General features: G+C 50.4%; 1 protein-coding gene across 1 annotated transcript in view; it reads right to left on the reverse strand.

Annotated features, from left to right (window-relative positions):
* DNAH10 (dynein axonemal heavy chain 10) overlaps window positions 1-18,656 on the reverse strand; it is a 1,995,301-nt gene that overhangs the window by 544,050 nt on the left and 1,432,595 nt on the right. Inside the window, exon 49 of the mRNA XM_085636177.1 lies at window positions 14,265-14,358. Coding sequence (XP_085492303.1) covers window positions 14,265-14,358 — 94 coding nt within the window. The remainder of the gene's footprint in view (window positions 1-14,264; window positions 14,359-18,656) is intronic.

Genomic DNA, 18,656 nt, shown 5'->3' on the forward strand with positions numbered 1-18,656 from the left:
TGTTCAAAGACCGCAGGCCCAAACTAAGGGAGGAGAACAGCTTCTTGCCAAACTGTTCTAGTCTCTTGGAATCCCGGTCCGGCGGGGCGGTCGGGAAAGAGGATTGGGAGGTGGAGGCCTGGATAACCAGGCTCTCAGGGGTAGGTTGTTGGGACAGAAAACTGGGGTCGCCCGGAGCAAGGCGGTGGCGCCTGGCGACGTTCCTGTCCACAGGAGGAACTGTGGAGGGCTTGGACCAGGTGCCCTGCAGAACGTCAATGAGGGCCTCATTGAATTGCAGCAGAGGCTCAGTGGAGCTTGCTGCAGACTGAAGCACCTCAGTAAGGACGTTAGTCCTCACAGCCACGGCAGGCAGCTCGAGCCCAAGGGCTGCGGCCGCCTTGCGCAGCACCACAGAGAAAGCAGCGCCCTCCTCCGAATCCACAGTCGGAGGAGAGACAAATCCAGTGTCTGGAGAGGTATCCAGGCCACTGGCCTCCCCCAGTTCATCTGCCCAGTCCTGGGACAGTTGAGCCTGAGCGGCCATAGGATCCTCGGATCCCTCCCAGTTGTCCCCATCATCCGACTCCTGGTATAGAGGAGAAAGTAACGGAGTCGGGCGGTAGACATAATGTGTCTCTAGCGGCGCCGATCTCGGCGTCCATCGACGCTATACCGGCGCCGGGCCCGGAGTGGGACTGAACTGGGGCACGACGTCAAGCGGAGTCGACGTCGGCGTCGGGGGTGGTACCGGTGTCGACGCCGGCGGAGGAGGCGTGACGAGGTCGACCGGCGTCGGCGGCGACTCGAGAACGGGTCCCTCGGGCGCTTGCGGCGTCGAGGCCGGAGCCGTCAACTCTGAGTAAAAGCTCACAGCTCTTTTTGGGTCCAGACGATGAAGCCTTTCCTCCTCTTTGGAGGGATGAGGAGGTGGATAAAAAACAGGGAGAGTAATAGACTGCCCCAAATGAAACGGAGTAACTACTTGTGAGAAGTTGGCCTGATGTATGATGTCACTAGTTCTAGTGTACACCTTATATCAGTCCAAATACCCTTATGGTGATTGGTTGTAAAGTCAACCTTATAGACCAGCTATCCTAGTGGTAGCATGGACAAGAGCAGTCTTAGGCTAAACTCTGAATGGCATGTGAAGCCAGCTGTGATACCATATATAATCCCTTGAATACCAAATGAAAGGACACCACAACAGATATATATATAAAATAAAGTGTATTTATTCTAGTCCAACCCTCAGCACTCTTTATGAGATTAGAGGTAAGTACAACACAGTCTTATTTAAGCATACATTAAGTCACACAGGTAAGTAATACAGTTAGGCCCTAGGGGCCACGCAAACCATATACTAAGTAAGTGGTATAAGAACCACTGTCACGGAAATAGAATAGGCCTAGGCCTAGGGAATCGCTGGGCTACACTACACTAGCGTTAGTTAGGAAGTGGGAGGCCCACGGGATTCGTGTGCAGAGTGGAAACACTCTCGCGTAATGCGTAAAAGTCAATAGCAATAGTACAGTTTAGAAAACGGTAGATTTAGGACACTTCCGGAGTAGCTAGGAAGTTGAGACTTGAAAACTAGACACTAGGATAGTCACTATCCTGATGAGCACCGGAGTACCCAAGTTACCTAGCCCACAGGCTGCGGGTGCATAGTGGTGAAGATGCGTCGTTTTCGTCGTCGACTCCTACGGATGCCTGAAGAAAGATGCTGACAGGCAGTCAGTGAAGAGTGTCCGGTGGATCCCAAGGCTGGGATCAAGAAGAGAGGAAACCTGCAAGCAGAAGGGACAGAGTCAAGGTCACTAGCCAGTGACCACGTGGAACCAGGAAGGAACCAGGCGATGTCGTGAAGATTGCAGGTGAAGGTGAAGCTTGTCGCTGCAGCCAGGAGGACCAGGAAGCGTCGAGGACGACCAGGACCAGGAGGCGAGCTGTCCCACGAAGGCTCTTGCTGTCGGCGGCGTCGAAGTTGGACTAGGACTCACCAAGCCTTGGCAAGCGGAACCCACGAAGAACGGAGGACTTGCTTCTGGTTCAGACCAGGAAGGTCTGGGGTGCTTCTTCTTTGCAGAGAAGCGGGAGCCAGTCTGGAGGAGCCAAACCAGCGCAGAAGATTTCAGGGAGCGTCGTCACAAAGGCCACTAGCCAGCGGGCAAGCAACCGGACAGACGCGGCAAGCAGGAAAATGCAGAAGGGCCCCACGCAGGACTCGTGGAGTGTGGGGGGCTGATCTTCGGTGCAGATGGTGCTTGGGGTTGGGGCTTCTCAATCCCCGGTGCACAACTTCGAGGGTACCTCAGAAGCTGCGCTTTAAGATACTAGCCACTTTTTCCAGGTAGCCGGTCCCACGTCGCTCGTCGCCTCCACGGATCTCAGCTTTGCTGTCGATGTGGATCAGGGTCGGAGAAGTCTGGAAGTCAAGGCTCTGGTCGGGCTCTGCAGTCGGTTCCTCGTAGAACGTGGGCAAAGCAAAGGGTAGTCTCTTGATGGTGCCTGTTTGCACAGGGTAGCCACTCCTTGGCTACAAGGGAGATTCTTCAGTCTTCTTCTTTCGTCGAATGTCGAAGGTCCAGAGTTTCTGTTCAGTTTTGCAGGTTCAGGATAATCTAAAGTCTTGAGGCCCAACTCCCACTCTTCTACTAATCTGGGGGGCTGGGATACCTGCTAGGTCACGCCTTATGGGTGGGACCTGGGAGGGGGTGGTTACACCCACTTCCCTTTGTCCAGTTTCGCGCCAGAGCTGGGGCTGGAGTGCCCCAGCCCCGGTTTGAACTGGACTATGCAAGGAACACCTTGTGTGCCCCAGGCATGTCTCATTCCTTTCAGCCCACCCTGCCCCAATACACTAAAGGCTGTCTGGGGAGGTGCTAGCACCTCCCCAAGCAGGAAACCTATTGTCCAGGCCTCCCTGGCTGGGATCACTCCCAGCTGCAGGAGGTCAGACTTGTGTCGTGGCAGCAGCATCCATTTTGTGATGCTGAGGCTTTGGTCAGAGGCTAACAGTTGAAGTATGATTTTAACATGTCCTTCCCTCTAGAAGGGGGGAATAATATTCTCATGTCCAGAAATGGCATGGGGGTATTATTCCACAGTGTTAGACACCTTACACGACATGTTTCGATAAAGCCAAACCATAGTTACCATAACCGTCTAAGATTATAAGGCACTTTAAGAGTATATGGTAGGCTATATCATAGAACAGCTATAAGGACAAGGTTCCGAAAGCTGCAGACAGGCTCAGCTCATGCTAGAGCACCATCTCACATGTTACCAAGCACTCTGCCTCCAGGATTGTCAAGGCCTGCCATAGGAGTGACTGATAGGTACACATGTGTCTATATGTAAGTTAGGTATAGGAATACTACACCTAAGCAAGGGGTGATTACACGACCTTGCCCCAGCTGAGTGATCAGCCAGTTGTGTCAAAATGGAAGGCCAGGCCAGGGGTGGCATAATACATGCTGCAGCCCCTGGTAGGCCTAGGGTACACCTATGCCCTGGGTACCTAGGGTACACTGTACAGGGGCCAATAAGGTGATCCTATCCAAATGGGTTATGCACCTAAAGTACATAGTATTAATTTAGAGAGAGAACAGCAGGGCTGTGGGTCTGATTAGCAGGCCCACAGCCACATCTAAGTCGAAAACCAGTAAAGCAAAAGCAAAAAGTGGGGGTGAACATAGAAAGCAGACCCTACTCTCCTACACTACTTTAGGTAGAAAAGCAGCCCTTGTCCTGAGTACCATCCTTTCAGCATGTAATGTTAAAAACGGGGGTTTAGTACTAAGAGCTTGAAGCTCACTCACCCTCCTTGCCGAGGTTATGGCTACAAGAAAGACCGTCTTAAAGGACAACAGCCTCAAAGGACAACTATGAAGAGGCTCAAACGGAGACCCCATCAGAAAAGTTAAAACAAGATTAAGGTCCCACTGTGGCATTACAAAAGGAGTAGGTGGAAACCTGTTTGTAAGGCCTTTAATAAATCTTAGTACAATAGGAGATTTAAATAATGACAGTTGATCAGGAAGACATAGAAAAGCCGATAAGGCCGATAGATAGCCCTTGACCGTGGCCACAGCACAGCCCTGCTGAGCCAAGGAAAGAGCAAACTGAAGCACATCAGAAGATGGGCTTTTAAAGGGTCAATGGATCTCTCTCCACACCATTTAACAAACTTAGACCACCTATATGAGTAAATGGACTTGGTGGAGTGTCGCCTGGCCGATAAAATAACATCCACCACATCAGGAGGGAGAGAGAAAGAACTCAGGTTGCCCCGTTCAATCTCCAGGCATTAAGGTGTAAGCTCTGGAGGTGGGGGTGTAGAACCTGCCCCTCCGACTGCGAGAGGAGGTCTGCCCTCAGAGGGAGACGGAGCGGAGGGCACGAGGAGAGGTGGAGAAGATCTGTATACCACACCCTTCTTGGCCAAAATACCTTGGGCCCGGTCTTGGCGAATCTTCCTCAGAACCCAAGGAATCAAAGGTATGGGAGGAAACGCGTAAAGGAGTTGTGAGCCCCAACTCAACTGAAACGCATCCCCCAACGCTCCCTGCATCGGAAACTGGAGACTGCAAAATGACGTGCAATGTGCGTTCTCTCGAGTGGTGAATAGGTCCATCCGAGGAGTCCCCCACGTCTGGAAGATATGTCGAACTACCTCCGGATGAAGCCTCCACTCGTGGTTGGCGGAGAATTGCCGACTGAGACCGTCCGCACGTACGTTCAGCACCCCGGCCAGATGATTTGCCATCAAGCAAATCCGATGATCCTGAATCCAGGACTAGAGACGTAGAACCTCTCTGCAGAGACAATGCGACCTCACTCCTCCCTGCTTGTTGACATACCACATCGCGGTAGTGTTGTCCGTCAGGACTTGAACCGACTGACCGCGAAGGGAAGGGAGGAAGGCCTTAAGCGCCAAACGAATCGCCCGCAGTTCCAGAAGGTTGATGTGAAGCAACCTTTCCTCTGGAGACCAAAGACCCTTGATCTCCAGATGCCCCAGATGAGCACCCCACCCTAGAGTGGAGGCATCCGTTATCACTGTGGCCACCGATGGAGGCAGATGGAAGGGCTTTCCTTGAGACAGATTGCCCCCCACGCTCCACCAAGACAGATCCGCCGCAGCTTCTCTGGAGATCTTGATCGACTCCCTGAGATCTCCGTTGTGATGATACCACTGCCTGCGGAGACACCACTGGAGCGCCCTCATGTGCCAGCGTGCATGGTTGACCAACAGAATGCAGGAAGCGAACAGACCGAGCAGACGAAGGACCTTCAGAACTGGAACAACCGCTCCATTGTGGAATAAAGGGATCATCTCCTGAATTCTTTGAGGAGGAGGAAATGCTCGACACACAGTAGTGTCCAGTACCGCCCCTATGAACAGGTTGCGTTGAGAGGGCACCAGGTGAGATTTGGGCACATTGATCGAAAAACCCAAGTCGAATGACAGTTGAGAAGTTACCTGCAGATGATGTTGCACCATCTCTGGGGACTCTGACTTCAGAAGCCAGTCGTCCAGGTAGGGGAAAACCGGTACCCCGACCTCCTGAGATGAGCGGTAGTAAGACCAAACAGGAGGACCGCAAACTGGTAGTGTTGCGACCCAACCGCAAAACGGAGATACTTCCTGTGCGACTTCAGGATTGGGACGTGGAAGTACGTATCCTGCAAGTCGGTCGACACCATCCAGTCTCCTTGCTGCAACGCTTGAAGAACCTGTGCAAGGGTCAGCATCTTGAATTTCTCCTGTTTCAGGTAAAAATTCAAGACTCTGAGGTCCAGGATCAGACGCAATCTGCCGTCCTTCTTGGGAATCAGGAAATACCGGGAGTAGCATCCCTGACCCCTTTCCTGCTCCGGAGCCACCTCTATCGCACCTTTTTGAAGCAAAGCTAGAACCTCCTTCTGCAGAAGAAGCAGATGGTCTTCTGAGCAGAAACCCTGGCAAGGAGGGTAAGGGGGAGGAAACTCCCGAAAGAGAAGGGCGTACCCATTCTCCACGAGGTTTAAAACCCAAAGGTCGGTTGTAACAGATTTCCAACCTCGCAGAAAGTGGGACACCCGACCCCCCACAGGTCTCACATGATCTAGGATGGGGGATCTAGGGCTGCTTCCCTGAAGCTTCATTGGGAGCAGAGGAGGCAGAAGATGAAGATGGGTTGCGACCAGAACCTCTCCGTCCCCTTTGCCTTCCTCTATACGACCTATGAAGGGGATTCTGCTGCTGCTGTTGCTGCTGCTGCTGAGGTTGCCGGAAGGAACGAAATGAGGATCTCCCAAAGCCTCTGAATTTCCTAAGAAAAAATCCCTTAGCAGGAGTCTGTAATCCTAAAGATTTCGCCGTTACCCTGCTATCTTTAAATCTTTGCAAGGTGGAATCAGCCTTCTCGCCAAAGAGTTTTTCTCCGCAAAAGGCAAGTCTACCAAAGTGGCTTGAACATCAGTAGAAAAGCCGGAAGAACGAAGCCACGCTTGCCTCCTAGTGGCTATCGAAGATCCCATTATCCTTGCCACAGAATCAGCCGTGTCAAGCCCGAATGAATTACCTGCCTTGCAGCAGCCTGAGTGTCAGTGACAACCTCCATAAAAGAAGCTTTCTCTCCTTCTGGCAGCTTAGGGGCAAACAATTTCATAGAGTCCATCAGGGCATGAACGTAGCGCCCCAGCAAACAAGTGGCATTGGTCGATTTAAGCGCCATGCTTCCTGAAGAAAAGGTCTTTTTAGCTGCTTGAGCAGCCCTTTTAGAATCCCTATCCGCAGGAGTCTGAGAGAAGGCACCTGAAGAATGCTTCGAACATGAAGCTTACACCACAAGGCTTTCTGGAGAAGGGTGGTGTAGGAGAGTAGGGTCTGCAATCCTATGATCACCCAGATTTTTTGCTTTTTGCTTCATTGGTTTACGACTTTCCCTGGCTGTGGGCCTGCCAATCAGACCCACAGCCTAGCTGTTCTCTCTCGAAATTAACACACATGTACATTAGGTGCATCCACTAATTGGAACTGGGCCGCCTTATCAGTCCCTGTATCAGCATACCACAGGTATCCAGGGCATCGGTGTACCCAGGGCCTACCAGGGGCTGCAGCTTGTATTATGCCACCCCTGGATGGCCGCCCAAATCTGACACAACTGGCTGCACGACAGCTGGGACAAGGTGGTGTAATCACCCGTTGCTGTAGGTGTAGTATTCCTATACATAACCCTAGAATGGACACATGGATTCCTATCAGTCACTCCTATGGCAGGCCTTATCAATCCTGAAGGCCGAGTGCGGGGAATCATGTGGGATGGTGCTCTGGCGCGAGCTGAGCCCGGCGACGGCTTGCGGAACCAAATCCTAATAGCCGTTCCATGGTGACGCGGGCCAACGACCTTAAAATGCATTATAATCCTCGCGGTTATTTGCTAACTCGCATCACCCACACATGTCGAGTAAGGTGTCATACGAATTGGAATACGAACCCCTCGCCAATTCTGGCGACGGGGTTAGCATTCCCCCCTTTTAGAGGGGCACGACATGGAAGTAACCTTGAACCCCGGTTAACATTGACTCAAGCCTCAGCATCACAAAATGGATGCTGCCACCAGACACAAGTCTGACCTCCTGCTGCTGGGAGACCTTCCAGCGAGGGGAGCTTGGACAAAGGGTTTCCTGTCGAGGGCGGTGTTAGCACCATCCCAGACAGGGTTTGTGTATCCCAGGTAGGCAGGGCTGAAAGGAAGGTGATTGCAAGTGGCAACCCGGTGCTCACTGTGCATAGCCCGGCTCAAACCAGTTTCGGGGGCAACCCTGCCCCTGAGCTGGGGCGAAGCCGGACAAAGGATACACCCCCCTCCTGGCCCCACCCATAGGTAGGACCTAGTCACGGGCCAGCCCCTTTTCCTAGAATAAAGGTAGGAGCGAGTCCCCTTCCCAAATTGGATAATTCTGAATCTTGAACTACTTTCCACGAAAGGAACTCTTGACTATTTCTGAAGACTCTCCCTTGTGGCTAAGGAGTAGCCACCCTGCACCAGCAGGCACCACCTAAGCGCTTGCGGTTTGCTGTACGTCTCTCCCACGGATCAAGACTGCCCAGCTCGACGAGACCCGGGTTCCCTGCCATCTCTGACCTCTACCTACATCGTCAGCCCAGCTGAGATTCGTAGGTGTGACGAGACCTGCGGGACCGGCCATCTTCAGAACCTGCACGACGCTTATCTAGCACGCCCACCGAGGGACCCTCGAGCGAGTGCACCTAGGGTTTGAGAAGCCCTAACCCTGAGCGGCTCCAGCACCGAAGTCTGCCTCCCCAGCATCCACGAGATCTGCGTGGGGGCCCTTCCGCTCCTTGCTGCTCACCGCGTTGTCCGACCACTCGCCGACCGGCTTGTGGCCCTCTTCACGACCCACCACGACAGTCTTTCATCACTGGTCTGGTTGCTCCAGACTGGCTCTTGCTCCTCTTCAACAGAGGAGTACCTCGGACCCTCCTGGTCCACTCCCGACGCCATCTTGACTCCACCGCGTGGGTTTGCCACTGCCAAGACCTGCTGCCCCACTCCTGGGCCCAGCATCATCGACAGCAGACACCTTCGTGGGACAGCTCGCCCTCCATCCTGGTCGCCGCCGCGCCTCCTGGTCCGAGGAACGGCCGAGTCCGACGTCATCCACTCACCTGGTCGAGGTGACTTCATCCGGTACCTTCCTGGTACCCACACGATCGCTGGCTAGCGGTTGAGAACTGAGTCCCCTCTGCTTTCAGGTTTCCTTCATCACCGATCCAGGCTTGGATCTCGCTGAACATCGACACTGGTCGCCTGCCAGCAACTTCTTCTTTCAGGCTCCTGAGACTACAACGAGGACTCCCGACATCTTGCTGAACCCCACGCAGCCGCAGCCTCTGGGCTAGGTAACTCGAGCATCTCGGTGCTCCATCGTAGGTTCACTCTACAAGTGTCCAGTTCCTTTTTTTCGTTTATTCCCACTGATCGGATTCCTCTGGAATCAGTAACTTTAAACTTTCTAACCTCTCCCATTCCACTTGCAGTGTAAATGGTTTTGTGCCCTTCGGGCATTTGTGTAAATTGTGCAACCAGAAGTATTTTCCTAAGAGTTTTGTATTGTGCTTAGCTCCCTGACTCATAAAGAGCCAGGGTAGTCTTGTTATAAATAAATATCCTTTATTTTCATAACAACTTGTGTGGTGCCCTTTCACTTGGCGTTCAAGGGGTATATGTGATGGTAAACAGCTGGCTTAACACGCCCTCTAGAGTTTAGCCTGAAGACTGCTCTTGTCCACGCTACTAGGATAGCTGGTCTATAAGGTTGACTTACAACCAATCATCAATAAGGGTCGTTTGGAATGATACACAGTGATCACTAGAATAGTGAGCACTACATATCAGGCCAACTTCTCACAGGTGGGAAGAAAGAAAACTTGGATCCCCAGGAGCCATCCTATATCTCCTTGCCACTTGTCTGGAGACTGCAGGCAAAGAGAGTGGCTTACGCCAAACGTCCATAACAGGCTCCAAGATAGCCTCATTAAAAGGCAACAAGGGTTCAACATTTGAAGTTAGCGAATGTAGGACTTCAGTTAGGAGGTTTGGCTTATATTCAGCAGAGGGTAACTGCAAGTCCAGCAACTCTGCGGCCTTCTTAATAACTAAATGATAGGGGGCCAGTTCTTGTGGCGGTGAAGATCTAGTAGATGAATGCTCCCACTCCGGAGTAGTATCAAGACCACTAGCATCTTGAATTCCTTCAAAGTCGTCAGAAGATGCATCCACCTCACCTTCTTCCACTTCCTTCCTATAACGCTCCTCTTCCAAGACTCTCTGGGCCTCTCTCCTTGAACGGATCCGAGGAACCGGCGTCGGCGGCGCCGTACGCGGAGTCGGTGGAACCGAACGTGGAGTCGGTGGCGGCGGAGTCGGCGGTGCCGGACGTGGAGCCGAGGGAGTCGGTAACGGCGTCGAGGAGGGCTCCGAAGAAGGCCGATCCAAACAAAGCCGAGATGGATCACCAGACGGCGCCGGAAACTGCCACGAAGGAGCCATCGGCAAAAAGGGCATAAATGGGGCCTGAGCATAATGCTGCGGCACTCCCAAGGTGTATGCCATAGGACCCACGGGACCAGATGGTGCGCCGGATGAGAAGGCAGCCTGTTGAAAAATCCCATACATCGCATTAAGAAAATGCGTCGAATCCGCACCCGGAGTCGGGAACTGCGGATAAGGGATTGATCCTGAATCTGGTCGAGGAGTACCTGGAACCGGAGCCGAAGTGTCCTCAACAGGCGCCGCAGGATTAGCCGGCTCTGGAGAAAGCTCTTTCTCTTGTTCCTGTTCGACGTCAGAAGCAGAAGACTCCACTGGCGCCAGCGACTGCGCCGGAGACTGCGCCGGGGACCGCGCCGGAGTCCGCTTCGGTGAAGGCGACCTCTCTGGAGACTTCCTAGGAGATGGAGAAGGAGATACAACATCCTTACTTTGACGTCGAGGCGACGGCGATCTCGAAATCTTACTTTTCGAAGACCGGCGCCGAGAGCTATGTTTTCTTTTCTTGTGATGCTTCTTCGACTTCGAAGAGTGTGAAGTCGACGACTTCGGCCTCGATTTCTCCTTCGTTCTACCTCTCCTTTCCTTCTTCGCCTTGGCCATGAAGAGTTTCGCCTCTCTCTCCTTCAAGGCCTTGGGGTTCATTCTTCTGCAACTGGAACAGTCCTCCACGTCGTGGTCTGAAGAAAGGCACCACAAACAATCCTCATGGGGGTCAGTCATTGACATGTGGCCCCCACATTCCCTACAAGGTTTGAAACCTGACTTCCTCGTCGAAGACATGGTGAATCCACAAACAGTAACCCACTACAAAGTATCAGGAGAGTGCTGGAAAACCGTTACGCGTCGACGGCGCGGAAAAAAGGGAACTGACGTCATCACGCCGACGTGGCTCTCTTATGGCTCCGGTGACGTCATATGGAGTCGCGAGCGGAGCCGAGGTATTATGACGTCCACGCCGGTGCAGAGAGCTGGGGAAAAAAGTTCCATGGAATGCTGGCGCAGGGGATATTCACAAGGTGAGGAATCCACTGGCAGATGCATCCATCAGAAAATGCATGGTCACGCCATCACCCATCCCACACACTGCTCAAACATTGGTGTTTTGTTTTTTCATATGAAAGAGATAGTACAGTCGTAGGTATGAAGAATACTAGCAGAATCTGTAGTGCGGAATTAGACGCTCTAAAAACAGTGGGTAATGTGTTGCAGACAAGATATCAGAATAAGCGACTGTCATTTTAAAAGCAGCTGTAGCTTTAAGTGTGTTGTAACAGGCAGAGAGATTCTTTCTTTCCTGAAATGACCCTTATTTCAAAAACTAAACATGCGCCCATAAATATCTCTTCTCTGCTGCACACTCTTCATTTTAGAAAAGTAGATGGAAGAAGTAAAACGTAGATTTCGTTGTTTAAACTGGAGGGGTCATTTTATTATGACCTACCTTTCACCTTGGCTGCTGGTTCTGGTAGTACACATAATGGTGCCAGAAGTAAACTGCAATATATTACAGTTGATCAGCAAGTTATTTTATTATTACGGGTGAATAGAAACGTAACAACTCAATGGGAATAAGGAAGATAGAGATAGGATTTTACAGGGATTGCCACCATGCAGTGCTTCATTTGAAGAAAAGAAAAGAAAAAAGTGCCAGGGCCCTCCTCAGGGGGCAACCGTAGCTTCCACCACTCATTGCCCCTGCCAGCATTGCCAATGACATTCCTGCATAGCTACTAACCACCACAGGAGTAAATGTCTGACAATTCAGACTGTTCGAAGCCCCCAAAGCTATAAGAATGGCTTGGGCGTCAGGTATTAGTTGCTTTAACCATGTATAAGGAATTAATAAACATCTGTTGTTCCGGTCATCTTTAAATTACACAAACAGCGCCACCATGTGGCAGCTGTCATAAGTGCCGGTATTGATAATTAGGTGCCGGCGCTGAGCACCGGAAACCACCAGCTCAAATTAAGCATGCTCCCATGTATTATACTTGAGTTGCGAAACCAGAGTGCCTATCACAAAAGCTGCAGTCAGTGTGAAAGTCCGGCTCATCAGAATACAATTGTTCATCAAACAATGGAACTAATAACTGGTTCTTTAACTATTTTTCCCCGCTATTTTTGTCTGAAGATTCTCTGCAATTAGTTATTATTATTCTCAACCATTATGTTTATTTACTGTAAAGCTATAGATTATTACAAGAAAGGGGGAATCCGTCTACATGCTACCACACATAGTGACCTGCAGCTACTTTTAAAAGTGGCACCAACTAAAATCTGCACATTGGGCTGTTTACCTTAACACCACAGATTTCACATCTATGCCAGAAGGAGTAACGGAGCAAGGAGGAAATTGAACAGGACTGGGGAAAGGTGAATGATGTGACATTGCATTTTAAGGAATAACATACCCTGTACCATACCTTATGTAGGATACTGACAGTCACCCTAAAGTTCTAAGAAATAAGAACGCTGCCACTGGCCTCATTTCTCACCACGATCATGCCAATGATAATTTGCATTATCCTTATAATGTACAATGGGGAGATCCCTATTAAATACAGATGCCCCTGTTTTTTCTTTTGAAAGAGTTATTCTTCGAGCAAATATCAAGAATTCCTGCGAAATCTTCAATGTAAAAATAAGCACAGAAGCCTACAGTTTGTAATGAATTCCAAACATATTCCAATAGTACCTATATAAGTCACTGTGAAAGTCAGCTTTGTGGTTTAGAATGCTTGCTACTATGCAGACAGGATTCTGTTACCGAACTCCAGCAGTGCCATCCTCTGACATCCTGATTTTACGAAAGTGTGAGATATTACATGATATAATTCTCTCTGATTCAAAACATGGGTTTCTGAAGACAGCAATAGTGAGCAGCTGATCTAAACCGCATTTGCATATAAATCATACATGTCAGCATGAAGGAGAATAATGTCATCTGTCTGATTCCAAAACACTTGTGCCCTATGCAGGCAAGGTGATGATTGTTACACTTATCGTAGTATTTCTTCTCTTTTTTCTTCACATACAGATCATTCCCTTTAACCACAGCTCTTAAAATGGTGTGCTTTCCAAGCCCTTTCCCAAACTACTGCACCATCGCATCTGTGACGGGGCCATTTAGGTGTGAGTTTCAGAGGCAGATACCGTCATCCATCTGCTCTGGTGGTGTCCCAGAGTGAGTGATTGCTGGGGACAAGTCTACTCTGAGTTTGAGAAGACTGACTACACAGAACTGAGCTTTCACCGCTGGTGACACTATTGGGGTGTGTCTGGTAAGTTCCAAAGCCGCTTTACAGTCCTTGCTTTACAGTTAGCTAAGCACAGGGTGGCGATATAGCGGGACAGGGTCTGCACTGGAGGGTGGATGACTGCGAACAGAAAATCCTCTTCGACAATGATGCAAAAGACACTTCTACCACGCTCAACTCACCCACGTCCCAACCCAAAGATATCTGGTCTCTTTCGGGCAGTACTTATCACCACAGCCACATGGTCCACAGAAGGCCCAACGACTTCACTGCGTGGTCCCTTGTGGGCAAAATATGGGGTTGCATTAAGTGGCTAATGCTATGTATCTGTTCCATCTGAGCTTGTGCATGTGGTGCCTTCTTTTTCAAGGAAAATAATAACTGCTCTCTCCTTCTGACTACACGTTGGTCAGCTTTTATCGTGGAACATGTATATAAAGTTTTGAAAAGTTTGGAATTTTGATAAGTGTGGGAAACCCATCCTAAATATTTCATCAGAGAATGCATTTTATCATGGGTTTGAAGCCTAATTTCTCAAATAAAATCAATCTTTAAGTTGGGGGATTAGGAGAAGTGATATATGTTTGTGATTGAATAGATATTATAGATATTCCCAGTCTATGGCAGTGCATTTGCTTTCCATAGCTTCCTTTCTAGTTTGTGCTGGAAGTATGAGTTGTGTAGTTTATCAGATGCACAGATACCTTTTCGTGTTTGGGGTCAATACACAAGAGAGGTGGCATACACCACTATCCAATGCATAAGTATTGAGATAGTCATGAAACATTTGAGAGCGGTTGAGTCAGAGTGAGGAGGTTTGCCACACTTGTGAAGGGACATTTTCTGACCACTGCTCACCCCCTTCAACCAAGGGGAGCAACCCTGCTACTTTCATAGACAGCAGACCGCCCTCTCTCCCTGGCTCAATAGAAATCTTGGTGCATATACAGGTACTAACCGTTATCTTGTCCAGTTCATTAATTAGTCGATCATGGAAAACTCTCAGACACTCGTTTCTCCAAACTCGCACCATTTGTGCAACTGTAGTGAATCTGGTGGAAAAGTAAATATGATTTAATCAATTAGGCATGGCAAATATATCACAGATGTTACATTGCGAACATGCCAAGGTATGGCACTTTTAGGCTTTATGTACTTGGTATGCATTTCAATGACTTATAAATCCTTGGAGAAAAAATATTTTTATGGCCACCAAACATTATTCAGTTGGAACATTCTGTATGAATGTAACCTTAGCATGTTTACCATTACTACATCATCAGTATATTTTACTGTGTCCAGACTAAACAGACAATTCACAACCTTTGCATCATTACTTCAATAAATGTACCTTAAGGGCCAGATTTAGAGATTGGCAGAGAGGGTACTCTGTTGCTACCCTCTCCTCTAAACTAAAGTTCCACCCACCTCATTTCAAAACGGGTAGAACTGAAGTATGTCAGGGTAGGAAACTCCTCCAACTAAAACCGCTGACATACACCTTTGGCAACCCAACAAAGAACTCTTCTGCACAGACTCTAGATCATACAGAACGCTGCGGCTAGACCCGTCCTCAGGGCACAGCATCACAAACACATGACCCAACACCTACAAGACCTCCACTGGCTCCACGTCGAGAAGAGGGTCACCTTCAAACTCCTCACCCACGCCAACAAATCCCTCAACAACATTCGGACCCAAATACCTCAACGAGAGAGTATCATTCCACGTGCCCAAGAGGAACCTCCACACTGCCGACCTCGCCCTGGCGGAGGTCCCCACATCCGCAGAAACAGAACAGGCGGGAGATCCTTCTCCTACATCGCAGCAAAAACCTGGAATGAGCTCCCTGTGAACATCAGACACTCCCCTACCCACGTTCAGGAAGGACCTCAAGACCTGGCTCTTCGACTGATCCAGGGTTGCTCCTCCCCCCCCCCCCCCCCCCACCCCCCAGCGCCTTGAGACCCTCACAGGTGAGTAGAGCACTTTATAAACAACTGATTGATTGATTGAAGGGCCATTGTAGGCTTGGCCATCTATCTGATTGCCCATTTAAAGTGGGAGGTCAAATGACGAACAAGTTACTTACCTTCGGTAACGCTTTTTCTGGTGGATACAGTATCTGCCTGTGGATTCCTCACCTTGTGAATATCCCCTGCGCCAGCATTCCACGGAACTTTTCTTCCCCAGCATTCCACGTCGACGTGGGCGACGTCACAATACATCGGCTCCGCACGCGACTCCGTACGACGTCATCGGAGCCATAAGAAGCCCACGTCGGCGTGATGACGTCAGTTCCACCCATTTTTTCCGTGCCTTCGAGGCGAACAGGTGAACCAACGACAACTCCAAGTATACACAGTATACAGAATACCAAAACATATACATAGCATATAAAAACAAAGGAATGCTAATCAAACAAGCATTTCCTACCAATGTACAAGAGAATATACAAACATTTCAAACAAGACCTATTCCATGGTATACAAAGGTGGACAACGGGGAGGCGGGTGGGTCAGTGAGGAATCCACAGGCAGATACTGTATCCACCAGAAAAAGCGTTACCGAAGGTAAGTAACTTGTTCTTCTGATGGATACATCTGCCAGTGGATCCCTCACCTTGTGAATAGATTCCCACAGCAGTCCCCACTCCCGGAGGAGGGTGTCCACCTTTCTATACCAGAAAGTCTTGCAAGACAGAACGCGCGAAGTGGCCCTCCCTCCTCATCTCAGAGTCCAAGCAATAATGCTTTGCGAAAGTATGGAGGGAGGCCCAAGTCGCGGCCTTACAAATATCTGCCACAGGAACACCCCGGGCCAGAGCAGATGTTGAAGACTTAGCTCTAGTAGAGTGAGCACGAATACCCTCAGGAGGAGTCTTACCAGCCAAGGCGTAGCAGATCTTGATGGTCAGTATAATCCATCTTGACAGCGTGCGCTTGTGCACCGCTTTACCTTTAGAACGACCAACGTAGCCAATAAAAAGCTGGTCATCAATACGAAAGTCCTTGGTCCTGTCCAAATAAAAACTCATAGCCCTCTTCGGGTCAAGGCGATGGAGTCTTTCTTCTTCCTTGGAAGGATGAGGGGGTGGATAAAAAACAGGGAGGGTAATAGACTGCCCCAAATGGAAAGGAGTAACAACTTTTGGCAGGAAAGCAGCCCTGGTCCTGAGAACCATCCTTTCAGCATGTAAGGTAAGAAAAGGAGGTTTGGAACTAAGAGCTTGAAGCTCACTCACCCTCCTTGCCGAGGTTATGGCTACAAGAAAAACCACCTTAAAGGACAACAGCCTCAAAGGACAATTATGAAGAGGCTCAAATGGGGACCCCATTAAAAAGGTTAAGACAAGATTAAGGTCCCACTGAGGCATTACAAATGGAGTAGGAGGAAACATGTTTGTAAGGCCCTTGATGAACCTCAGAACAACCGGAGATTTAAACAACGAAGGTTGATCTGGAAGGCACAGAAATGCCGATAAGGCCGAAAGGTAGCCCTTGACCGTGGCCACAGCACAGCCCTGCTGAGCCAAGGAAAGAGCAAACTGAAGCACATCAGAAAGATGAGCCTTTAAAGGGTCAATGGATCTCTCTCCATACCACCTTACAAACTTAGACCACCTGTAGGAGTATATGGACTTGGTGGAGTGTCGCCTGGCCGATAAAATAACGTCCACCACATCAGGTGGGAGAGAGAAGGAACTCAGGTTGCCCCGTTCAATCTCCAGGCATGAAGGTGTAAGCTCTGGAGGTGGGGGTGTAGAACCTGCCCCTCCGACTGCGAGAGGAGGTCTGCCCTCAAAGGGAGACGGAGCGGAGGGCACGAGGAGAGGTGGAGAAGATCTGTGTACCACACCCTTCTTGGCCAGTCCGGGGCGACCAAAATAACTTGGGCCCGGTCTTGGCGAATCTTCCTCAGAACCCGAGGAATCAAGGGTATGGGAGGAAACGCGTAAAGGAGTCGTGAGCCCCAACTCAACTGAAACGCGTCCCCCAACGCCCCCTGCACCGGATATTGGAGACTGCAGAATGACGGGCAGTGCGCGTTCTCGAGAGTGGCGAACAGGTCCACCCGAGGAGTCCCCCACGTCCGAAAGACGCGACGAACCACCTCCGGATGGAGCCTCCACTCGTGGTCGGCGGAGAACTGCCGACTGAGACTGTCCGCACGCACGTTCAGCACCCCGGCCAGATGATTTGCCATCAGACAAATCTGATGGACCTGAGCCCAGGACCATAGACGTAAGGCCTCTCTGCAGAGACAAAGAGACCCTACTCCTCCCTGTTTGTTTATATACCACATCGCGGTCGTGTTGTCCGTCAGGACCTGAACTGACTGACCGCGAAGGGAAGGGAGGAAGGCCTTGAGTGCCAAACGAATCGCCCGCAATTCCAGAAGGTTGATATGAAACAACCTTTCCTCTGGAGACCAAAGACCCTTGATCTCCAGATCCCCCAGATGAGCTCCCCACCCTAGGGTGGAGGCATCCGTTATCACTGTGGCCACCGATGGAGGTAGATGGAAAGGCTTTCCTTGGGACAGATTGCCCTCCACACTCCACCAAGACAGATCCGCTGCAGCTTCTCCGGAGATCTTGATCGACTCCCCGAGATCCCCGTTGTGCTGATACACCTGCTTGCGGAGGCACCACTGGAGCGCCCTCATGTGCCAGCGTGCATGGTTGACCAACAGAATGCAGGAAGCGAACAGACCGAGCAGGCGAAGGACCTTCAGAACTGGAACAACCGCTCCACTGTGAAACAAAGGGACCATCTCCTGAATGTCGAGAATCCTTTGAGGTGGAGGGAATGCTCGACACACAGTAGTGTCCAGTACTGCCCCTATAAACAGGTTGCGTTGAGAGGGCACCAGGTGAGATTTGGGCACATTGATTGAAAAACCCAAGTCGAACAACAGCTGAGCTGTCACCTGCAGATGACGCTGCACCATCTCCGGGGACTCTGCCTTCAGAAGCCAGTCGTCCAGGTAGGGAAAAACCGGAATCCCCGACCTCCTGAGATGAGCAGCCACCACTGCCATCACCTTTGTGAAGACTCGAGGTGCAGTAGTAAGACCAAACGGGAGGACCGCAAACTGATAATGTTGCGACCCAACCGTAAAACGGAGATACTTCCTGTGCGACTTCAGGATTGGGACATGGAAGTACGCGTCCTGCAAGTTGAGCGACACCATCCAGTCTCCTTGCTGCAACGCTTGAAGAACCTGCGCAAGGGTCAGCATCTTGAACTTTTCCTGTTTCAGGTAAAAATTCAAGATTCTGAGGTCCAGAATCGGACGCAATCTGCCGTCCTTCTTGGGGATCAGGAAATACCGGGAGTAGCATCCC

The sequence above is a fragment of the Triturus cristatus genome, chromosome 11 (assembly GCF_964204655.1).
Source record: "Triturus cristatus chromosome 11, aTriCri1.1, whole genome shotgun sequence".
Classification (NCBI taxonomy): domain Eukaryota; kingdom Metazoa; phylum Chordata; class Amphibia; order Caudata; family Salamandridae; genus Triturus; species Triturus cristatus.